This window comes from Brettanomyces bruxellensis, chromosome 5, assembly GCF_011074885.1.
Source record: "Brettanomyces bruxellensis chromosome 5, complete sequence".
Taxonomy (NCBI): domain Eukaryota; kingdom Fungi; phylum Ascomycota; class Pichiomycetes; order Pichiales; family Pichiaceae; genus Brettanomyces; species Brettanomyces bruxellensis.
The window spans coordinates 623,482-646,711 of record NC_054686.1 but is presented as its reverse complement, the minus strand read 5'-3'; the positions used below and the strand labels follow the sequence as shown (position 1 = coordinate 646,711).

At 37.3% G+C, this 23,230-nt stretch overlaps 13 protein-coding genes across 13 annotated transcripts; 8 read left to right on the top strand and 5 right to left on the bottom strand.

The window, feature by feature from the left end:
- Nucleotides 1–763: 763 nt before the first annotated feature.
- On the top strand, nucleotides 764–1,678 carry SPG1 (septum-promoting GTP-binding protein 1; the record flags this gene model as incomplete). The annotated part of the gene is made up of 1 exon (XM_041282811.1): nucleotides 764–1,678. The coding sequence occupies one exon, from the start codon at nucleotides 764–766 to the stop codon at nucleotides 1,676–1,678; it is 915 nt and encodes a 304-aa protein (XP_041135587.1).
- Nucleotides 1,679–1,794: 116 nt separating this feature from the next.
- Nucleotides 1,795–4,185, bottom strand: BRETT_004314 (uncharacterized protein; the record flags this gene model as incomplete). Its single annotated transcript, XM_041282810.1, has 1 exon — nucleotides 1,795–4,185. One exon carries the CDS (start codon nucleotides 4,183–4,185, stop codon nucleotides 1,795–1,797), a length of 2,391 nt encoding a protein of 796 aa, XP_041135586.1.
- A 377-nt stretch (nucleotides 4,186–4,562) lies between these two features.
- On the top strand, nucleotides 4,563–5,927 carry BRETT_004313 (uncharacterized protein; the record flags this gene model as incomplete). Its single annotated transcript, XM_041282809.1, has 1 exon — nucleotides 4,563–5,927. One exon carries the CDS (start codon nucleotides 4,563–4,565, stop codon nucleotides 5,925–5,927), a length of 1,365 nt encoding a protein of 454 aa, XP_041135585.1.
- A 369-nt stretch (nucleotides 5,928–6,296) lies between these two features.
- On the top strand, nucleotides 6,297–7,649 carry BRETT_004312 (uncharacterized protein; the record flags this gene model as incomplete). The annotated part of the gene is made up of 1 exon (XM_041282808.1): nucleotides 6,297–7,649. One exon carries the CDS (start codon nucleotides 6,297–6,299, stop codon nucleotides 7,647–7,649), a length of 1,353 nt encoding a protein of 450 aa, XP_041135584.1.
- A 231-nt stretch (nucleotides 7,650–7,880) lies between these two features.
- BRETT_004311 (uncharacterized protein) lies at nucleotides 7,881–8,417 on the bottom strand (the record flags this gene model as incomplete). The annotated part of the gene is made up of 1 exon (XM_041282807.1): nucleotides 7,881–8,417. One exon carries the CDS (start codon nucleotides 8,415–8,417, stop codon nucleotides 7,881–7,883), a length of 537 nt encoding a protein of 178 aa, XP_041135583.1.
- Nucleotides 8,418–10,259: 1,842 nt separating this feature from the next.
- On the top strand, nucleotides 10,260–11,825 carry BRETT_004310 (uncharacterized protein; the record flags this gene model as incomplete). The annotated part of the gene is made up of 1 exon (XM_041282806.1): nucleotides 10,260–11,825. The coding sequence occupies one exon, from the start codon at nucleotides 10,260–10,262 to the stop codon at nucleotides 11,823–11,825; it is 1,566 nt and encodes a 521-aa protein (XP_041135582.1).
- A 710-nt stretch (nucleotides 11,826–12,535) lies between these two features.
- Nucleotides 12,536–13,939, top strand: BRETT_004309 (uncharacterized protein; the record flags this gene model as incomplete). Its single annotated transcript, XM_041282805.1, has 1 exon — nucleotides 12,536–13,939. The coding sequence occupies one exon, from the start codon at nucleotides 12,536–12,538 to the stop codon at nucleotides 13,937–13,939; it is 1,404 nt and encodes a 467-aa protein (XP_041135581.1).
- A 77-nt stretch (nucleotides 13,940–14,016) lies between these two features.
- On the bottom strand, nucleotides 14,017–14,868 carry BRETT_004308 (uncharacterized protein; the record flags this gene model as incomplete). The annotated part of the gene is made up of 1 exon (XM_041282804.1): nucleotides 14,017–14,868. One exon carries the CDS (start codon nucleotides 14,866–14,868, stop codon nucleotides 14,017–14,019), a length of 852 nt encoding a protein of 283 aa, XP_041135580.1.
- An 831-nt stretch (nucleotides 14,869–15,699) lies between these two features.
- Nucleotides 15,700–17,019, top strand: BRETT_004307 (uncharacterized protein; the record flags this gene model as incomplete). The annotated part of the gene is made up of 1 exon (XM_041282803.1): nucleotides 15,700–17,019. The coding sequence occupies one exon, from the start codon at nucleotides 15,700–15,702 to the stop codon at nucleotides 17,017–17,019; it is 1,320 nt and encodes a 439-aa protein (XP_041135579.1).
- A 1,295-nt stretch (nucleotides 17,020–18,314) lies between these two features.
- Nucleotides 18,315–19,016, top strand: RAC1 (Rho GTPase protein rac1; the record flags this gene model as incomplete). The annotated part of the gene is made up of 1 exon (XM_041282802.1): nucleotides 18,315–19,016. One exon carries the CDS (start codon nucleotides 18,315–18,317, stop codon nucleotides 19,014–19,016), a length of 702 nt encoding a protein of 233 aa, XP_041135578.1.
- A 426-nt stretch (nucleotides 19,017–19,442) lies between these two features.
- BRETT_004305 (uncharacterized protein) lies at nucleotides 19,443–20,132 on the bottom strand (the record flags this gene model as incomplete). The annotated part of the gene is made up of 1 exon (XM_041282801.1): nucleotides 19,443–20,132. One exon carries the CDS (start codon nucleotides 20,130–20,132, stop codon nucleotides 19,443–19,445), a length of 690 nt encoding a protein of 229 aa, XP_041135577.1.
- Nucleotides 20,133–20,397: 265 nt separating this feature from the next.
- BRETT_004304 (uncharacterized protein) lies at nucleotides 20,398–20,874 on the top strand (the record flags this gene model as incomplete). Its single annotated transcript, XM_041282800.1, has 1 exon — nucleotides 20,398–20,874. One exon carries the CDS (start codon nucleotides 20,398–20,400, stop codon nucleotides 20,872–20,874), a length of 477 nt encoding a protein of 158 aa, XP_041135576.1.
- A 100-nt stretch (nucleotides 20,875–20,974) lies between these two features.
- Nucleotides 20,975–22,840, bottom strand: BRETT_004303 (uncharacterized protein; the record flags this gene model as incomplete). Its single annotated transcript, XM_041282799.1, has 1 exon — nucleotides 20,975–22,840. One exon carries the CDS (start codon nucleotides 22,838–22,840, stop codon nucleotides 20,975–20,977), a length of 1,866 nt encoding a protein of 621 aa, XP_041135575.1.
- Nucleotides 22,841–23,230: the final 390 nt, after the last annotated feature.

Sequence of the window (23,230 nt, the reverse complement as noted above, 5' to 3'; positions counted from 1 at the left end):
AGGTGAACTTAGCGGTTGGAGTAGATGTATGAACTAAGTATATTTCAGTGCTCGCTCTGGATTATTCTTCCACTACTGAGTATTAGGCTGAAAAAATATTTTTTTTACCTGCGAAAAAAAGTATCCTTGGGGTGAGTGAGAAAAAAAAAAAAAAAAAGGCGGAAATCGCAGAGAAACAATAGACTTCAATTATCTTGAAAAAGCCTACTATTTGATTAGTGGAAGAGCCCAAAATTTCGCGGGAGGATTCCTTCAAAAGCAAGTCACAAACAACTTCGCGAACCTGGGATAAAAAAATTTGAATACACCTTGCACCGAGAAATGGTTGAGGGTTCATTTTTCCATCAGTCATCACGTGGATCTCGAGACATTTCGTTGTCGACCGAATATTCTCAGCTTTTATTGAATTCACCCGTCTTTATTTATTTTATTTTTTTTTTTTTCTTCCGGGCAGCATTGAAGACGCGCCAAAAACGGCAAGTGTAAACAGGTGCATAAATGAGGAAGTGTGATTGATCTGAAATGCGTTAGCGCTACTGAAGATAAATACAATTATGTATATCGTATCGGCTTCAGTCTACACAAGACTAGATACCAAACCTAATTAGGGAAATTTTTATCTGTTTGAGGCGGAGCAGAAAGAAGCCATTCAATAATTTTCCGTTGAAATTATCAAGGACCCGGATAGAACAACAGAAAACCTAGAACTTACATTCCAATCATTGACATGAATAGCCAACATAGAAGTGTAAGTTCCTCACAGATGGATGCAGACCAGCATGGATCAGATCACAATTTAGGATCTGCCCGTTCTGCTAGTAGCCAGTTAGATAATCGTAATGGAAGTTCTCACGAGCGATATACACATTTAAGAAGGGATATATCTGGAATACTTCCCGTTCAAAGGGCGGCTTCGGAAATGATAACACACGGACAACCACAATTAACAACATCAACATCATTGCAGAATATGCAAACACCACACAACAGGGCATCAAGTGAACAACGGGCTACTTCAACGGGTCCAAACAGGACAGGATCCAGGACATCTACAAGAGTTGCTGAAGGTGCATCCAATTCCTCACACCATTCAGAAAAGAACACGGTAACATTGAAAGTAGGTTTAGTCGGCGATGCACAGGTTGGAAAAACCTCTTTGATGGTAAAATATGTCGAGAATTGCTTTGATGAGATATACACACAGACGTTGGGCGTGAATTTTATGGAACGGACAATACGGATAAGGAACACGGAAATCACATTCTCAATATGGGATCTAGGTGGAGAGGCTGAGTTTACAAACATGCTTCCCCTGGTGGCAAGCGATGCCGTTGCTGTTCTCTTCATGTTTGATCTTTCACGAAAGATCACTTTGAGATCTGTGAAAGATTGGTATCGTCAAGCAAGAGGATTCAACAGAACGGCCATTCCATTTTTGGTTGGCACTAAGTACGACCTGTTTGTTGATCTTCCCGATGAGCAACAGGAGGAAATCACAAGGCAGGCTAAAAAGTACGCAAGAGCAATGAATGCACCACTTATATTTACTTCCACATGTGCATCTATCAACATTCAGAAGATCTTTAAGATCGTGATCAGCAAAACGTTCGATTTACGGCTGAAGATCCCAGAGATTGTGAATACGGGCGAACCAATTCTTCTTTACCAGAATGTGTAAACATTTTCAAGGACTGAACGTAAAAAATACCGACTACATAAATGAACTTCTCCATTTTCTCGCATAATTTATAATCTACAATTGTATATTAGTTCTAAAATATTGTGGCTAATCAATCATCTGCTTGCGATGACTTCTCGAATCAGATCGTCTTTTCTAAAACCGTTCAAAATCTCATCTTGACTCACATTTAATCGTAATAGTCTGCTACGCTCAAGCCTTGTCTGTTGTACAATAAGTATCCCATTTTCTTCAAGATCCGTCATAATAAAATCAAGTCCCCTAGGTCGAATCTGAGATTTCCCACGGACTCCATAAATCACATCAAGCAAGTCTAGTTGTTCGGGATCAAGCCTCTTTCTCAAGTCAGTGAAAAGCATTACATGAAATTGGTTGTTGAGTTCATCTATAACATCACCAACGAAAACTTCAGCAACACCGGATCTACGCATTCGTAACAATATTGAAGCCAAAAACATCTTTGACATAAACGGAAGTGCAGAAAGATAATTAGAAATTGGTGACGAGGCTATTTCATTCACAGCTTTCATAATGTGCATGATCGTAACAGTATACTTACCGTCAAGCTTTTTCTTTTCTTCCTTTGATTTCCCCATGAATTCTGTCTCTGCTATCTCCACGGCTCGAATACAGATCATAAGTGCTCGTCTGGCATCACCAGACACGGAAGCAACTTTTCTGGATGCAAATGCGATTGCATCCTTGGAAATCACCATTCTCTCTTTATTCAATCGTCCCAACTTCTCCAACCTTTTTTTGATAATCTTGCTCAACTGGGTGTAGGTGTAACTTGAGAACTGAATTCTTGTCAACCCCAAACGAGACGATATTTTATTGGTAAGCATTCTCTCCGGAAGGTCCATCGTGTTAGCAACGGCGATAACAATTAATTTCGAATTTTGATAAGATGGCCAGTTAAAGAAATTGTACATCACACTCTGATTCTTGGTAACAATTTGATCCATTTCATCTAGAAGAACTACCAAGGGCTTTCTTTTTGTGTCTTCTTTGTTAAAATATTCCTCAAGCAAAACAAGTGAATTAGAAGTGGTGGCGTGCTTTCCTGAAACCTTTTCCCAAAGTACTTCGTATGATGATTGTGGTGATATCAATTTAAGGCCGTTTATTTCAACATAATTAAACATCTTCTGCTTTGTCTCAGCTATAAAGGACGTAGCAAGCTGTTTAATCACTTCTCTAATTGTAGCAGTCTTACCAACGCCAGGAGTACCACTCACATATATGCATCTTCCGATCTGGGACTGGACAGCACTCTCTAGTGTATAAAAAAGCCGACTAAACTCTTCCTCTCTGCATGGAAGAGAGTGAAGTTTGGCAGATGTATGTAAAACCTTCTTTGCTCTTCTAAGCGCTTTAGAAGTCTCAGAATCGGCATTAGCCTCCCAGAGCGAATCAATATCAAGCTCCTTGGCATCTTCGTTAAACTGAAATTTCCTTGCAACTCGGGGAAGCCTTGGCTTCAAACGCTTTTTTGGTGTGTTGACATTTTTCACGGAACGCTTTCTTTTTCTGGGTCTGCCAGCAGCCCGAGTCTTCTTCTTTCTTGGCGAACTCCGAAATTTACGATCGACATACTCTTCACCACTATCTTCGTCCTCCAGTTCGGCCTGGCTGTCTTCAGATTTCTCCTCAAAATCATAAACATAGAAATCATCATCATCATAAATATCATCATCATCATCATCATTCTCAGCATAATCCAGTTTCTTTGTATTCTTTTGCTGTTGCCTTTTCTTCTTCCGTTTCAGTTTTTTCTCCTCAGCCTTCAATGACCTTGGATCTATTCCCTGTTTAAACAATTTTTTGGCAAACCCCTTCACTGTAGGACGCACAGTCAAGTTCTTCACCAATTTGTAAAAATCTTCGTGATTATCTTGGAAGCACTTGAACATTTCATCCCAATCAATCACATCGGTAAAATATTCAGCATCGCTATCACAAAATCTCCTACACACAAAAGTCGTATCCTGATTGGACTCGTCTATAACAGTTTTTTTCAATGTTGCATCCGAAATAACTGTACATTTCGTCAATATGTCACTAAGAGTAATCTTATCCATGACTGGGCATAGAAACGTATCATTATCATTATAAGATTTTCTACCTTCTGGCAACTTGTCTTCATCAACTTCTGAAATTCTGTAGAACCAAAGAACACGGACATCAAGAAAACTATCTGTTCCAAAAGCAATATCTTTCACGAAACCAATTGAGGGAAGATCCTCTTCCTTTCCCTGCTCATCAGCTGATTCGTCATCATTCACTAAAAGAATATCACCCATCTTCACCTCTAAATTATCATTATCTCTGCGAAGGACAATCTCTGGATCTTTTCTATGCGACCTTCTACTATTTCTCAATGAACGTTTTGGAAGAGAGTCAGAAACCTTCTTGGAGGCTTCCTCATTAATATCTTCATCGAGGATGTACTGCCATCCTTTCATCTGCTTCCTAGTTTTCGCCATTATCCTGCAAATTCAAAGAAATGTGGTCAATTATTTATTTACTTAGGAAGACTGCAAGTGGAAACGTTCAGATGATCGATCTCATTGTGTGATGTAAATTTAGTATTTACTTTATTTTTTCATCAAAGCGGGAATTTTTTATTTTCGTTATCATTATTATTAGATTATCTCTTCTCAACTTACCGACCTGGCCCCTGTATTCGTTATCGTGTGATCTTATTTGAGGTTGAGCGTGTAACATCAAAGAATAGTGGCATACCAAAGGTTAAATATTCAGCATAACCAATTTTTGGGAGTGAATTGATACTATATATGCGGGATCTTTACGTATTCTGCGGTTCCACTTTCTGTGTTGATATATCACACTAGCTCCGGTTATGACCTCATCAAAGTTAAGAAATCAGATATGCCAACCATTTTCTAATCTAACACCCCGTGCAAGACTGCTTCAATTTGGAAGGCTTGGGACATCCTTGATCTCAATAGTGCTTGTAATTTTCTTACTTGTTCTACCGTTTCACAACTCACATTTTTACTTGGCGAAGCTTGATTGTAATCATGTGGATGTCAGTAATGGAATATTTACTTCATTGCAATCTGCAATGAACGATGGTGAGACCGATTCCTTTATGACTACATCCGAGATTCAAATTTTAGCTCAGTATACCAGCCATCAGGTGTCTACAGCAGCCCAATTCATACAATATAGCATAACTGGATGGTGCTATGGCACATATAGCTCTGCCGAAACGTACAATGCAGTGACAAACAAATTTATTGCTATTCGAAAAGGTGATTCAAGAGTGAGGTGCTCAACGCCAAGTCTAAGCTACGTCTTTGATTATCGGGGAGAGCTCTCAGATGTTGGATTAAATATCGTTCTTTCGTACGCGTACGTGAAAGGTGAATTTTCTACTGAAGCAGAACATTACGTGCCAGATAAGAGCTATAAAACGCTTTTGGAGAAAAGGCGGACCAGAAATACTGCTGTGATAGGTCTTTTGATGTCATCATTGATAATCCAGCCATTTTTATTGATATTTGGAACAATATATTACGGTCTACGAGGAAAGCAGAAAAATGATAAGTTAATGCCCTCATTTACGAGACAACTTTTTGGTTTTGTGTCAGCAATCTCATTTATTGCTGTACTTTCTTCTGCTTTAATTAATATCTCATTGTACGAAGAAATAAAGCGGGAAATTCGTTCACAGCTAGGAGATTTTGGGTTGACTGTACACAGTGGACCTATGTACCTATTTGTATTCTGGTTAATCGTGCTGCTCCAATTTATATGCATATTTCTTTGGGGAGGTCCTGTCTGGTGTGCTACATCTGAATCAGGGAGGGTCCAGTCTCGTGAACTAGAAGAGGAAGAAGCATTTTTGAATAGGAGACCTACATCGTTTGAAAGTGATGGTGGATTTGAACTTTCAAGAACATCAAGTACATCCACAGACAACATTTTTAACGTTGGCCGTCCACCATCAATCAATGTTGACTCTGGCTCTTTATCTAAGATGGAGACAAATGGCTATTCATCAGCATCATCGGATGTTTTAATTGCACATTCAAAAAATGCAGGTTTAGGAATCAAAACTGCAAAATCAGATAACTCCCTTGGGCAATACCATGCGGGGCAGGGCTACTCTGGATTTCAAAGAATATTGTGTGGTAAAGCATCAACTACCTCAGAGCTTACATTAAATGCTTCCGATACAAGCGAAAGCGTTGCAAAATAGAAAGAAATATTGAATACCTTTATTAGTTTCATTTTAATATTATTTCTTCAGGATAGTCCAACAAAGAGTGGATATTTATTATCGCATTTTGCATCATGATAATTATTCATCTACGTTTTGCAAACATTGAAAATTGCACATTTTTGTGTTAAGGTAGTACCTTTTTTTTTTTTTTTTCACGAAATCCCTAAATTCCGTATTTGGAATTCTCTCTTTTCTTACGACAGCGTCTATTTTCTTTTGTACAAGAATCATTTCACATGAAATAAACTGCAGCATTTTGTAAATGATACTACTTCTCATGTCTTTTAAATTTATATGAAATTGGCTTTTTTGGCGGCAACCAAATTCTAATAAGTTGGCTATTCAATGAAAGGAACATTTTTTACCGATCCTGACGAGGAGAGAGCCGATGAGAGGTCACAGCGCAACTCATCAATAATGGAAAAAGGAGGCACAGTACAAGGCTTATCTGGTACAGAGACTACCACGAGCTCTTTTATGTCTAAAGGGTTTCAAACTGCAGCAAGTCCATTTAGTTGGCAAAATAACAAAACCAAAATGAATTCCATATTTAACCCTCTGGCTCATGACACATTATTTAAGACTAGAACAGCAGAGAACAATGCATCTAAGAGTTCAGGAGAATTTAAAAGTGAGACATCCCCAACTAAAGAAATGTCAGCTTCTGATGGAAGCAGCTCTACAAAAACACTAACTAGGTCCCAAGTCACTAAAGAAATGAACGCGAGATCATTCTATGAAACTTTTAAAATCCTCTCACTTCTTTTCTTTCTAATGTTTGCTCCACTTATCATTATGCTCTTTACAGATATTTCCTGTATGGACTCTTCAAATTACTGTATTCCGCACTTCGAAATGTACTTAGATCATAAGGGCAAAGATGAAGTGATAAACACCGACTTTTATCACAATATAGCAAAAGGTCTTCATATTCTTTCAAGTCAAATGGAAGATGGTCCATATCCCGCTGAACAGTTCATGGATTCTATTTCAGAAATATCCGACAAGGTAGATGTCGTATACAAATTCAACTTGTTTGGTTATTGCAGACAAGAAAAAGAAACTGAGATAACTAGTTACGATCAGCCTGAATGGCTTGAGATATGTCATAGTCTTTTTGGTGCAACCGATCTCTCAAGTGTGTTAGTGAAAGATATCACTTTTCAAATGGAATATGCACAGGATGTTGATGTTGAGGCTCTGGAAAAGAGGTCCAATGAAATGGTTTCTTTTTTCAAATCTTTGCTTCTCAGAGCATATTCTTCTACCAATCCTTTGGTGCGACATGTGTCACTGGGGCTCTCGTTCAGTCTTATGTTTGTAATTCTCAAAATTGTCCGATTTTCTTTAAATGCGGTGGCCCTACTAATAGTCTTTCTTGCTATTTTACAGATAAAGCAGCGAGAGCAACAATCAAAGACTAATATTAAAACTTTATCCATTGCTGCCTCCTGCTGCCTTATTCTGTCAGCTGCAATCGAAGTTCTGAGTTTAATATTCGAGCACGCTTATCATGAAGAACTGAAAGCAATGCTAGATCGGCTCGATTACAACGTGATCCATCATTTCAATTACTTTACATCGGGTACTGTATTAAAATTTATTAGCCTCTCGTTTGAAGGCGTGATTATACTTGGAATACTTCTTTTCATATCTGCAAAACCTTGGCTCACAAGAACTGCGTTGTTCCAGGTTTAGCCATACTTTTTTAATCTTTCTTATGGTCATTATATTACATTTTTTTAAACATTCTATATATTTGAGGTAAATAGTTGCTTCTCGGAAATATTTGAGATACGTAAACCGTTCGCCAAAGAACTTTGCCGGCATAGATCATTATCCAAACACACACGTGGACTTGTAAAGTATATGTCAATGTCAAACACATATAAGAAGATATAGTGCTCACTCACCTATTTCTATTCATGATTATATCATAAACACTGAGTTATCTGGGCACTCCGTTATACGATAGTCAAACGAACTTATGCACTCGATATTAAAGTTTGTATTTATCTTTTCCGATACCACCATACTAACAGTAACACCAAACCAGTTCGAAAATAATGGCCTATGCAATCTTCCATCTGGTCCTCCGGGAAGTAATTCCGTTGTCTGCCCAAATCTATTCCTTCCGGATTCATCAAATCTCACTTTCAAGTGCGCAAGAATAATATACACAGATCCGTTATTTGTAGGAAGGAGATGTGAATCGAAACTAGTGGTTTGATGCTGAGTGGCTGGTAAAGTCGACCACAGCTCTTGAAACTGGGCCTTTGAACCAAATGGCTGTCCATTCATTATTATTCTTGATTGTGGCAAAAGTTGCGGCAGTATCATTGATTTATAGTACTCGGGTGTTTCATTTTTGTATTCAGCATCTAAGGTATCTGTCAAAGCTTTTAGAAACTGCTCCAACTTTGCTGTTGGATCCACTGCCTGATTTCCTGTTCCTTGCATTTCCATATTTACAGTTTTTTTTTTTTGCTATTTAGTGTCCAGTGGCAAAAGGAACTAACATAATATGAGATCGGTTTGGTAGTTGGTGAGTTTATTTCTTGGTGTAACAACTCAGCTGAAAAAAAAAAAAAAAAAAAAATTCCTATCCATCGGGTCGTGTAACAATTAAATGACAAACGTTCATGTTGTTTGAAACTTCACCGACTTGGATCTGAAGCTTCCGAGTATTTTAAAAAATATGTAGGGTACTTAACAGCTAAATGTACAACAACAGATTTTTACAGTAAATATAATCTTGAATCATAAGCGTAAAATTTTAATTATTGAAAGATATTGCTGATGATTGAAAATATTCGGAAAAGAACGTTTCCAGAGAAATTTAAAATGAAACATTGACAAATCCTAAAGGAAAAAAGAAACAGTAGAATAAAGCATCATTTTAAACTGGTTTCAATCAAGGCTGAACGTTCAATTACCTAACAAGAAAGGCTTGCTATGTACGGGATCCCCAGATGATCAAATCTGATTTATATGTGTATTAAACTGTAACATTCACTTTTATCGCTGTTCGAGAAAAAGAACTGAGGCTCACTTTTTTCTTTTGGAAACAGGATCAATTAAATCAAGAAAATAAGTGGCTGAACCGACATTAAGATTCCAAAAAGGATAGTAAATGAAAAATATTGATACGCCTTTTATTTTCTCAAACAGCTTTTTCTACTAGTTGATGTAGCATATTCAAAAGGGAATGGATATAACTTTTTGGGACAGAACAACAAATTTAAAAGCGGTTATTTTCCAATTAGTGGAACATCATTGATTAAAAGAGATGCGTTATTAACCAGCTTGCCCGTAATGGACAGTTCATGCATTATTTCAGGTTTATATTATAACCGAAGACTGTCAAAACTTATTTCGTTCTTTGAGTAAGATGAGGCTGGATTGAAACCCTCGACCAATCGAGCCGACATCTGCAGAAATTTCCTTTTCAAAAAATTATTTGCACCATTAGGGTATTTATTAACAATGTAAATTCTCTGTGCGCTGCATATAATTATAGGCCCGATTAAGAAAATTATTCTGCAAGCCCCCTCAACATTTCTCTTCTTTTTCCTGCCGTTCTCAATGCCCCCTATAATATTCTTTATTTTTTTTAAATAGATTTAACTGGAAATGCACCAAGGGATCTTGTGAGTGCGGGCATTACTAAGAATAAATTTAGCAATCAAGTGAATTTCTTTCTAAAATAAACGAATAAGAAGAAAAATGGAAATTGTCAGCCCCTTACGCAGTGCTTTTCAACCATTTTCACAATACGATCACCTTTGTAGATCATTGGGGCTGGAAGTGTCTTCTTGATCTGGCAAATCAAACCACCTTTTTAGGAAGATGCTCTTCCCAGTTCAGTAGATATATAATCAGAAGGGTCTTCCATATTTTTATGTGATTATGAGTGAAGTTATATTGGCTGGTCATATATCCGTATTATACCTGGTTACTGTAAGCAGAACATCATCGTTACCTATAACTCAAATTCAGTTTGCAGATAAATATATTATCAACATCTATCATTTCCTAGATTACAAAAGAGAGAAAACATAAAATATAATATTTTATCTTCTCTTTTTCTTCAAAGCCATACGCAGACCACAACAACCAAAACAAATTCATTCGCTCTGCATTTACTTTTATATAAAGAAAAGCCTATATAGCAGACAAGGTCTCAGCACACTTACATTCATTCCATAGACTATGCTATCCACATCACTGCCTTATAACGTTTTGAATCATTATAGATCTCAATCTGATACCACTTGCTCAACATCTCAATCATCATTGCTTTATAGAATGTCTGAGCCGAGATCTGCTAATGCGGAAGAGGTTTACAATGCTGCCAATACATTGAGCAAATTTAAAAATCGGAAGAAGAGGAAGTTGGATGATATTGAGTATTTTGACAAGACACTCACATCACCTCGGAACTTTTGCTATTCCATGAATAACGGCAAATTTCCAAGTTCGAAAAAAGCTAAGACTGCTCCTTCATCTCCAATTACATATCCACCTTTAAGAGGTTATCATTCTCCTTTGACACCGAAATTACGGTTACCTGAATTACCTTTAACACCTCCTTCAACAACAGCTAATAGTTCTCTTGCAACCATTGACTTTACACTATCATCAAGCGCAGCATCTAATGTGAGGACCGAGAAACCCGCTACTATCAACCCAGCTTCAAACTCGCAGAGTCCGGCTACTCCACCTCCATCCACTGAATCGTCACCAAAAAAATCGCAAAAATCTGCAAGGATGCAGAAAGAAGATGAGCTAAAGGTTGATACATCCATTCCTCCGTACCACAATTCGGCATACTACTATCCAGACACCTGCTATTCATTCTGCCTGCTAGACCGTTCCATACCGATCGCTGGGGTTAACGAAAGAGCATACCTCTTGGAACAGCAGAATAGAGAATGGAGAGATTATTACAGATACGAGGTCAGCCACAGAAATTCCAGGCTTTACAGAAAGTATAAAGATTACTGCGAGAATCTAAGAGGATTGGAAGCAAGATGTATACCAAGGGTGACTCCATTGAACTTTGAACCCCTACTTCCAAATGCTTCCAAACTCTCCACATTTGTTAATAACCAATATAGCAGATTTGATGGTTTGGTTAATTACCCATACGCATCGAACTACAACTATCAATCTACCGGTTATATGCAAGATGTCAACTTGCTCACAAGTTCTCCCGAACTTTACAAGGGAAAAGCAAAAAAAGGCTTTTCTTTCAAGGGAGATTTCAAGGATCATAAGTGTGAGCTACCACCTTTGAAACAGATTCTTCGTAAAAACAGTTTTCATGAGGATACAGAGGAATTGGAGGCTGCTTCTCCATATACAAGGAGTACCCCAATTCAAATTGCACGTCATTCCACAGAAAGAGAAACCACTTCGAAAGCAGCACCACTGGTTGCCAAATTCATTAATACATCGTTTTCGCAAAGCTCAGATACAGAAGACAAGCCTACAACTACTACCGTCATAGAATCGCCAGGTAAGAAATCAAAGAAATTAAATACTCACAGACGCCATAGCCACACATCACACTCTCGTCGTATCATTAAAAAATGTATCTCTTGTCACTCCACTCAATCACCATGCTGGCGTCCTTCATGGGCCCCGGAGGAAGGTCAGCTATGTAATTCGTGTGGTTTAAGATACAAGAAGACTAGAGCAAGATGTATCAATCCAAAGTGTCTTAGAATTCCGGCAAAAGGAGAATGGACGCTAATGAAAAAGAGGGGAAAGGTTGACATACCACAATTGAACTCAGAAGGTGTTAAGATTGGTGTTCATCATAACTATAAATGCTTACACTGTGAGGGAGAAGTGGTTGTTGATGAGTAAAAAGATGACAGCCGGAGAAATGGGTTTTCGATCGCTGCTGGTTCAGGTCATGAACAGAAGACGCACTAATAATTATTAATAACATCTTGTATTTCTCAGGCTTGTTGGTATATGCATTACATAACTTTAATTAATGAACAAATTAAAAAAGAAAATTTCATCACGTATCTATCTATCTGTACTCATCTGGTAACAGAAATTGGGAAATAATAAATTAATTATGGGTGTACAGAAAAAAAATATTGTAATTAATTGAAAATTATTGTAAGCTGAAAATTTTGCCGCGGTGCACACCGATTTTGTTCAAAGTGGAAAATATGATTGCGAGATTTCCGTTTGAGATGCATGAGGTTCCTTAATGGAGAAATATACAAACGGGACGCCATGAATTAATATTTTGGATATGATTAAAATCGTTTTGTCGTTATTATTTGCTCAAATCTTAATGTATAACAGGTACAAAAGTTATCAGAATGTTTATTGATTTGGTAATTATTGGTCCTTCTTGTATATATTCTCGATTGTTTGTCTATTGCATTTCCCTAGCAGGTTATTCTGAAAAAAAAAAAAATTTCCACGGTAGGGGTCACAATAATTTTTCAGGTATTACAATTTCCAATATACATAGATACTAAACCACAGAATTGATATGTTCCATCGTATATCATAGTACAAATACTCAATCACATATACTTCGGTTTGACTGTAGCATGGCCAACCAGGTTAAGATTTCACAATTACTTCCATATTTGAAGGGTAGCGTTCGAGGCCAAATCACTAAAATAAGATATTCAAGAAGCGACAAAAGGATGGAACCAACTTCTATATTTATACCACGACAAGAATCAAAGGATCTTACAAAAAAGCCGTTCCTCAATTATAACTTCGGGGTAACTTCAAAATCATATTATGATTCACAAAAACTCGTCGCCTCAGCTTTATTCAATAGAATCAGAAAAATAGACATTAATACATGTCAAGAAAAGGATATTGCACCGTTTTATGTTTGTGACCTAGGAGAATTGAAAAGATTGGCAGTGAAATTGAGAAAATGCCTACCAAGGATTCATCCGTTTTATGCTGTGAAATGTAACAATGACTCTAGATTACTTCGAGCAATTGCAGATCTCGGATTTGGCTTTGATTGTGCATCTAAAGAAGAAATCGATCAAATCATTTCCAAAAATATCAGTCCATCAAGAATTATATATGCCAATCCTTGCAAAAGCATTCCTCATTTGAGACATGCTAAAGATGTTAGAGTTGCTCTTACCACGGTTGATAATCTCGATGAGCTTGTTAAGATCAACAAATTTCACCCTTCATGCGGTATATTGATAAGAATTCTTACAGATGATTCTAGCTCAACATGCCCACTTTCGGTGAAGTTTGGGGCCTCACTTAAGTATGCCAAAGAAATGATTGATGCTTGCAAAAGTCTGGATCTTGACCTTAAAGGAATAGCATTTCACGTTGGATCGGGCTGCAACAACTTTAACACTTTTGCTAAAGCAGTACAAGATTCAAGAGAATTGTTCAATTATGCTGAAAGGCAGGGCTTTAAAATGAATATTCTAGATGTCGGTGGTGGATTTGCTAAATTCTCTTTAGAGCAGTCTTCCATTATTCTTCGTAACGCATTAGATTCATTCTTTCCGGAGGCTGAAAATCCAGAACTAATTATAATTTCTGAAATGGGAAGATACTTTTCATCATCATGTTTTACGTTAGCCGCAAACATCATTTCTAAAAGATCAGATCCCCAGAAAGAAAGACTATACTTAAATGATGGTGTGTACGGAAATTTAAATTGCATCCTGTATGACCATCAATTGGTACAACCAAAAGTGCTAACATCTGGCGGCCAGTTCAAGTATTTTGATAATCTGGGTACAAAAGAAAATCACGTTAATTCACAGAAGACATATTCTATTTGGGGTCCAACGTGCGATGGATTGGACTGCATTATTTCACGGATTAAACTTCCTTATGAGGTTGAAATTGGGGACTGGCTTTACTTTGAAAATGCGGGTGCCTATACATCAGTAGCAGCAACCTCATTTAATGGCTTTAAAAGCAACTTCACATGCATCTATGTGAATAGTGAATACTGAAGTGAATTTTTTTTTAAATATATATATTTTGGTACCTTTATAATTCCCAAATGCTAATGCTATTATACATAATAAGTTTACACAAATTTTCTATGCTTTTCTTTACCTGCCGCAATATCATACCCAACATTACGCTTGCTGCCCAATACAGAACCTCCATTTAGCTCAACACTCATAGCACTGCTTTCTGTCCGTGGAGCCACATCTAACAAAACATCATTCAGTTCATCATCGCCTTGACCGCTTTCATTAAGTAGAATTTCATTCTCTATGTGCGCTTGTTGATCGACATCGTTGTCACATGTGATATAATCATTAGTGTCATCTCGAAACTGACGGGATCGACGAATTCCATCAATTAAACCATTGTATGCTTCTTGAAGGGCTGCATTCCTATCAAGAAGTGCAAATGTATGAAATAAAGGATGCTTTATTGCTTTTTGATCTCCGGGATAAAGATGAAACACAAAGGATTCCGAGTTATCGTCCTCATTTGCCACAATGTATATTTCCTTTCCTTGACGAATCTCACAACGAGAAATAATACCATATGCAAGGCGAAGGTTCATATCCTTAATAATAGGTGTATCAGGATGAATTAACAAGCAATCTTTTAATATAAAGATCCAAATCCTAAAACTGATCGTATTATGCTGTATTTGCTCGTCATACCCTTTTTGCAATGCAACACTAGCCTTCTGATGTACGTTCAGGTGACCAGATGAAAAGGACAACCTGTCAAACAAAACTTTTAAATGCGATTCTTTCAGCTTATCATCAATTTCTATAGTCCAACTATCTGAACCATAACTCAAGATGTACTTATCATGATCTCTGTAATAAAATGGTGAGGTGGATCTATATAAAGAAACGGGTTCAGTATTTTCAACAGTCGGTAAATCTTCAACAAATTGTACAGACTTGTTCATCTAAAGCTTCTGGTGTATATCGAAAAGCTGAAATTGTTTTTTTTTTATCTATTTATAAGATCCATACATAGTTCATTCGAGGTATATCACGATGTAAAAATATTAAAATATTAAAATTTGTTGACTTATCCTGTTCGGCCCACACTTTTTTTTATTGAAGAGAAAAGCGGGATAATTTTTCTCACCTTATCCTAATTACACAGCCACACATACAGTTACCAAAAGAAATAGCAGAAGGATAGTAATTGCCGAAGCTTAAGTAAGCAAAATAACGGAACTTTTAAACACGATGAGAAGACGTCTCTTCAATAAACAATACACTGGACAATATAAAGACATTAAAATAGTGAAAGGGAAAAACAAGAAACACAATTAAGAACTAATAAAGTTTGTGTGGCTCGCGCACTAAATTAGATCGCAGTTTAGTTTTTAGTAAGGTGGCAGAAATCCGCAATGTATCGAGACTTGAAGCTTCTTCAGAATCTAAGATTACGAATAATATGGGGCGCGAATAGATAAAGAAACACGTGACTTTTGAACAGTATTGATTGAATACATTTGTTGTCTTCCATTCAGTCTTCTAAGTGATGACTATCCAATGGAAATCATTTTCATAGCGGTGAAAGCTAAAAAAGAGACAATAAAGCTTTCGAATTAAATAATGAAACCGGAGAAACAAAATGCTTTTGCGGTTTGGAGATTGAGACTATAAAAAGTGGAGGTCATCACTACCGTATCGTCAGAAAACTACAGTAACGACATATCCTTAAATATCCACTGGTTCCGTGAATTTCTATTACATAAGTGTTTGCTTTTCTAAATATTGTAAAAATGAGTCTATTAAGAAAGCAGCGAACCATTCCAAAGAAAGATTCTCCAATTGTTGTGGTTGGTTGTGGAGTTTTTGGTTTATCCACAATTTTAGAGCTTAAAAAGAAGGGATACACAAATGTTTTGGGCTTGGATGTGAGTACAATTCCAACTCCGAGATCAGCTGCTACTGATTATAATAAGATGTTGAGAGTGGAGTATGCAAGTCCATTATATGCAAGACTCGCAGTGGAAGCATTGAAATCATGGGAAAACGACCCTCTTTATAAACCATTCTACAAGAAAACAGGCAGATTGGTTCTCTCACCATTTAAAAAGGAAAATCAGGCAAGAATTATTTATGATAAGATTGGTGCGGAGAATGTGAAGAAGTTGGGGGTTAATCAGAGGATTATAAAACTTAATTCTGGCAAGGAGATTGCCAAACTTATATCAGAGTTCCGGAACAATAAGCTACCAGATCATTTGGTTGCCAGATATAACATTGACTCGGCATTGGGGGAGTCAGGTAAGTCGTTGGTTGCTGTTTATCGGGAATGCGTTAGGCTAGGTGCTAAGTTCGTGTTTGGCAAGGGCGGGCATGTAGTTAGGGTGGAAGAAGGTAGGGTATATGCAGAAAATGGAGAGATTTATCGTGCCGATAAGATTATTGTCTCCTCTGGAGCAAACACCTCAGCTTTGGTGGATATGGATCATATTGTGACTGCAATTGGTCACCTCGTGTCTCATGTTCAACTCACAGAAGAGGAATATGAAAAGTACAAGAACATGCCTATCTTTTTCAGCGGGGAACTTGGCTACTTCTTCCCACCTGATCCAAAAGATCACGTGATTAAAATTGGACATACTTTTGCAGACGCCAGAAATTATGTTAGAAATCCATTCAACGAGCATCAAACCACGTCAATTCCTTCATATGTGCATGATGCACCAAAGGATGTAGAGGATATAACTAGGCAATTGATGAACTTGGTTATTCCTGAATTGGCAAACAACCCTATTGTCAATTGTACCATCGCGTGGACAAGTCTTACCTACGATGAGAACTTTGTTTTAGACTACTTGCCGAAATCTGACACAATTATCGCATGTACGGGTGATTCAGCACATGGATACAAGTTTCTTCCAAACATTGGAAAGTACATCGTACAGAGATTGGAAGATACACTAGATGACGAACATGCTCTTACTTGGAGATACAGAGAGCCACTCTGGAATAAAAAAGCGGTCTCAGGTAGAACAAGCAGACCTAGTTATGAGGTTAAACAGATCAAAAACTGGATTAAAAAGACCTCACATAAACGTGCAGCAAAATTGTGACTTATGATGTGAAGAGAAGAAAGTTCTGATGTCTGTTAAAGACCATGGATACAAATATTAAGTAACTCACAGTATATTCAAGACGACATATTTCTCCCTATCACACACTACTGTAGTTTATGATATACACGAAAAGCGTGGATACGCATATCTGTAAAGAAATCCGAAAATTTTACTTGACATCCAATTCTTTGCATCGAAACAATATTGGTGGTGTACATATTGATGCAGAATATTTTTTTTACCATTTTTTTCCCCTTTCTATTCAATTTCAGTTTTACGAAAGACAATAACGTAAACGTTGAATACAATCAAGTACTGAATGCGGTTGAAATAAATTGAAAAATGGTATAAGCGAGATGCCGAGAAGTCTTTCTTTCAATTTCTTGACTTCATGCCACACTATGAATAGATTAATGCTTTTCTCTTATTGGTTCTTTAATGGGAAGGAAGATTAAAATAATGTAGAGAATACGCCTGTTCCGCTGACTTTGCAGTTATGCTGATTACTTTACTGCTTTCTAAATCAATGGGACGATCAATCATAAATACGTGATTAAAGATAAATTAATTATTGACTTACATAAAGCGAAAATTTAATAAGGGGAACACAAAATTTCCACATTTATTTATTACTATCATCATGGTTGCCATTTCTCAGTTCTGTTGCTTTTCAGTATAAAAAAAAGAAGCACATTTAGTATAATTGATTCTCTTAGAATCTTGATTGCAAATTTGTTTAAGCTTAAGCAAATTAGTGTAGAAAGCAGTACACATAATCATACATTCCATCCAGCGTTTATCTGTGCTCTAAACCTGACACTATTACTGACCCTTTTCCCGCGCTTGGGATAATGCTTATTATTTAGATCCATTTTCTCCCATTATTATTTTCGTGGACATTTTAAAGATTTTATTTACTTTTCGTTGATTGAGTGCGCGCATTCAACTTAATTTTACTGACAGCAATTTCTTCTCCTTTTTGGCTAAATAAATCCTCTTATTTTCCATTTTATTTGATATAATTTTTTTGTAAACAATTTCATCCTGTGAAACTTTACTTGAACATATCCACCATCCCTTGAGGATCATTTAATATATGGAAAATAGTTTAAGGTCCTAATAATTTTTTTCAGTGCAATTTCTTCTTTTTTAAAGATCGTTGAAACTTGACTTATCCCTGTGCTCAAAAGCAGATCCACTTTATTCACCTTAAAAAGGAGTTTCCTGTTAAGTCATCATCACTCACTTTTATTAGACGGACCAAGGGTAAATAATAATTTATAATTATAACCATGAAATCAATCAAATGTGTCGTTGTCGGAGATGGTGCTGTCGGTAAGACCTCTCTTCTTATTTCTTATACTACAAATCAGTTTCCTGAGGATTACGTTCCTACAGTCTTTGACAACTATTCTGCAAATGTGATGGTTGACAACGAGAAGGTCACAATAAATTTATGGGATACTGCTGGACAGGAGGAATACGATCGGTTAAGACCTCTTTCCTACACTCAAACTGACATTTTCCTTATTTGTTTTTCTGTTGTTGAACCATCTTCTTACGCAAACGTGAAGAGTAAGTGGATTCCCGAAATTAGACACCACACTCCTAAGGACACACTTGTGCTACTTGTCGGAACCAAAGCTGATCTTAGAGATGATCCCCATGTTCTGGATGAGCTTGAGGAGAATGGTGACACTCCAGTTACATCTGCAGCTGCAGAAAGACTTGCCAGTTCCCTAGGTTGCGTTGGATATAGGGAATGTTCTGCTGCTTCACAGCAAGGTGTTAGGGAGATTTTCGATTATGCAATAAAAGCAGTTATATCTCCAGATGTCGTGCAAATTGCAGCCAACAACATTGAACCTTCTGCAGGAGAACTACCAGCAATTGCAGCAGGTGGAAAGCAGGCTCCTGCTCCAGCTCTAAAATCCCACAAAAAGAAGAGAAAGATGTCAAAGATGTCCCGCTCAAAGAAATGCATTATCCTATAGACACCATACTGCTGCTTTGTGCACATATTGATACCATTTTTTTAGAGGGCACATCATCGTCCCACAAACTTTATATCTCTTACCGCTCTTTCATTTGGACACACTTTCTTTCCATGATTTTTACCACATTTGAACTGCTTTCACGAGAGCGATCATCGTGTAAGCCGATTTGTGGTTCCGTTAGTTTCGAACACTTTTCTTTGTATTCTCCATTTTCTGGTTTTTTGTGTGTATATCTTGGCTTCAAGCGCTTCAAAATATACACGACTTCTTGAAACTAAAACAAACTATATATCTTTATTCTCATGTGCGTTTAATCAAAGATTACTAGAATTACATTTCTTATTATATTTAAACCAGTCTAATGCATTATCTGGTATCATTCGCAAGTACTTGTACATACATTAATAAGTTTATCGAAGGTTCTCAGTTTTTACTCTTCTCTATCATGGCGAGTCTGGATGGATGAATACCACTTCCTGATTTCAATGCCAGATCTGTTTCATCCGGAGTACTAGAGTCAGCTGTATCTGAACTTTCCTTTGACTTCTTCTCCTTCTTAATTTTCTCCACACGTTTCTTTATCAATTTCTCGTTCTTTTCTTTTATCTTCTCAATTCTGTTTTTCGAATTACCACCTCCTCCGGCAGTAAGTTCAACATTAATTCTTCTGTTATTCAGCACCGAATGGTGAAGAGCCAAACAAGCATCGATTCTTCCTTGTATATGACCCTTGGCAGTCAGAAACTCTAGAAATGCAATTCCTTTGTCCTTTCTTATTCGTATTAAATCGGGATTTCCAGCTTTAAAATGCTCTCTGAGAGTCTTTTCATCAATGCTATAGGGAAGATTTCCAACAAATAAAAGAAATCTTGGTCCATTATGTGCACCATTCTTACCTCTTCCATGATGTCCTCTTCTAGTCTTTCTCTTCTTCCTTGGATGCACACCTTCTGCAGTTTCATTTTTTCTCTTCTCCGATTCCTTCTTCTCTTTCACTTCTTTGATGCTAGTTTCAACTTTTTCCAACTTCTCAGCAGCCTTATCTGATTTCTTAGCCTTGAATCTGAGTGCCTTAAGCTGTTTCTTCGAAAGCTTCGGCGTTTCTTCGCTCATCTTCTTTTATTTATATAAAATGAAGTACCTATAAATATATAGTGTAAGCAATGGCTTACTTCCGCAGTAGAATTTAGTGAAGAGTATAATAATGAAGATGAAGAATTTTATACTTTTCAGACTTTTTATCGTGAAATTTTTTTTTTTTTTTTTGAAGTGTGTACTTCCTCATCAAGATAAGCCGATAAAGACTCCTGTATGATTGATTCTCTTTGTAAAAGAGATAAAACAATACTGACTTTGCAGAAATTTGAGTGTGCCAAATATGTTAGATACGCGTGATGTTCGGATTAGCAATTACAATAATGATAATGATTCAGACAAAGAGGCATTACAATTCACTGCAAAAGAGAGTGGAAGGAGTCGAAAAGACAGAGTAAGATTTGAAAAAGAAATGCTTGTGAAGAAAAACGATAATTTAAAGTCCAATCAGAGTAGGAAGAATGCTAAAAAGGCAGATGAAGAAGAAGATAATAAAGAAGATAACCTAGAAACCAATCTAATAAAAAAGATGATGGGTTTCAGTGGATTTGGAAGTACGAAAAACAAAAAAGTGGAGGGAACAGATTGCTACGGTGTCCATAAAATACAACATAACGAGTATAGACAGTACATTAACAGAAAGAAAGGATTTAACAGACCTCTATCACCCACCAGAGGGGACAGAAAGGCACGAAGAACTCGGAAGAAGCACGGAAGATGGATCGAGAAGGCGGCAGAAAAAGCGGTAATAAAGCACTAAACTTTTTGCATTTCGATGTTTTACAGTATTTACGTTTAGTAAGATATAGTTTTGCATAAGTTTTGGATAAAAAGGAAGCTTATTTAGAATTAACTGTGTTTCAGGCTGCCGGAATCAAGCCGTTTTCCCGTGTGCCGAGAGCTGCTTTTGGCTCACTACTTGGGTCGGAAACTTTCTCGTTTGAGGAGGATTCATCTTGAGCTTCTTCGATATCATCTGGCTTTTTAATGGCACCAACAACGCCAACTTTCAAAAAGAAGCTGATTACTAAAGAGGAGCCACAGAGAGCAAGACCGAAATAGAATGCATATCTAATACCTTCCCATAGTTGAACGGGATGGTCGTCCTCTTCAGTAGTACCATATAAACTGTACTTTGACGTGACAATAGTACTAGCAATTCCCAAACCAACCGAAGAAGCTAGGTTGATGATGGTATTGAATGTTCCAGCAGCTCTACTCTGAACGTCTTTTGAAACGAGATTCAAAGAACAACGATTCGAGACGTTATAAATAAGGTCTGCTCCCAAGACGCAAATACAGAAAGACCAGAATGGGCCAAGAAAGTAATTTCTGTCGATTGAGAGTGTGGACCAGATAATTGTTGCTACCAAAAAGCCTAAACAGCCGACGGAAACCAAAATGTGGCCAGGTATTAAATGCATTGTGAAACCGGCGAAAATATTGACACACATACCAACAATTGTTTGTGGGAGCAGACAGCAGGCCGTAATAATGGAAGAGTATCCTCTAATCATTTCTAAGTAAACAATAGAATAATAATTTAGGACACCTTGAAAATTCATCCAACAGAATGCCGAAATGATCATACAGAGATCAAAGTTCAAGCTTTTGTAAAGTTTCATAGGCATAATTGGTTGTGATGGAATGTAGATCTCGTATAGAACGAAAACGCCTATCAATAGAATGCCAACCACAAGCAATGCTATGATGTAAGGTGTATTCCATCTTTTCTCGGTTGCATCAACCTGTGTAAGAGCAAAGCATATTAAAGTGAATGCTGCCAACGATATGACCGAACCTCCATAGTCCAAATGGCGGAAAATCTCTTTCGACCGGCGCCATTCCATATGCGTCTCATCATTTGGTATATAAAAGTAAACGCAAACACTGATTATACAGAACAATATTGCCAAAAAGAAATGGATGGCACGCCAGTTTATTGCAACCAAACAAACACCGGCAATAAAGAAGCCGCTGGCACCACCAACAGGGGCTCCTAGTGAGAAAATACTCATTGCCATGTTTTTCCTTTTAGAATCTTTGTAAGTGGAGCCTAAAAATCCGGCAGCAGCAGGCGTGGCACACGCAACTGAAGCACCCATCAAAGCCCTCATAATACAGAGAGCAACAAAGTTATTCATAAAACCTGAGATGAGAGAGAACACGGCATACAAAAAATATCCAATCATCAAAGAATTTCGACGCCCCAAGCCATCGGCAACGCCACCCATCAATAACAAGCAGGCACCATTTGCAAGAACAACACTATTCACACACCAAGTGAGTCGGCCACCATCAACGTGGAAAAACTCAGATGTAACAGTAAGTGCTAACTGGAAGCATGATCCAGCCATCGTGGCAGCGGCGGGGGCAAAAGTGACGCAGATAATACATATAACTTCTTGCAGAGTCGACTTGAATATTGGAGGTCTTTGCTCTGGATCTTTATAAAGCATCGATTTATTGGTAGGAACCCTTCCAAGATCTGAAAATCCACTACCCACATCATCAGCATTAGCAGTTGACGTATCAGAAGAGTCTGATGTTGTCGTACCAACTGATATATTATCAGCATTGAAGTTTTCTGGAGTTCCATTCGTCTCCACATAGTGAAGATCAGTATCACCCTGATCGCTACTGGACGTTAGCTTTTCTTCGCTGTTTGAGGACTGTACCTTACTATCGTTGGCCCCACCACCATTGCGTGAATTTGTGTCAGTCATTCAACTCAAATGAATTTCTATTATATTAGTTGAAACAATAATTGTTAAGTATGTCTGTAAACCCCGCGTAAAAATGGTATTGCAACGAGTTGAAATTCAATAGTTCTTTTTCGATTCCTGTTTTATGAAATGTATAACAAACTCAAGCAACTCTCTAATAATAATTTGGTGGCAGTAACTGTTGTATCGTAATATCTTAACTGTACTTTTATCGTCTTGATATTCAGCTGATATTTCACTTTATATATATGGTGAAATTTTCAAACGCACAACCACTGCGTGTCAGCAATTTATACAAGCGTGATATCACCTGAAATGGAAATGAAAGTACAAAATACGTTTTGATTGTGGTTGGATTACATATTTAAATCTCTGAATCTAAAAGAAATT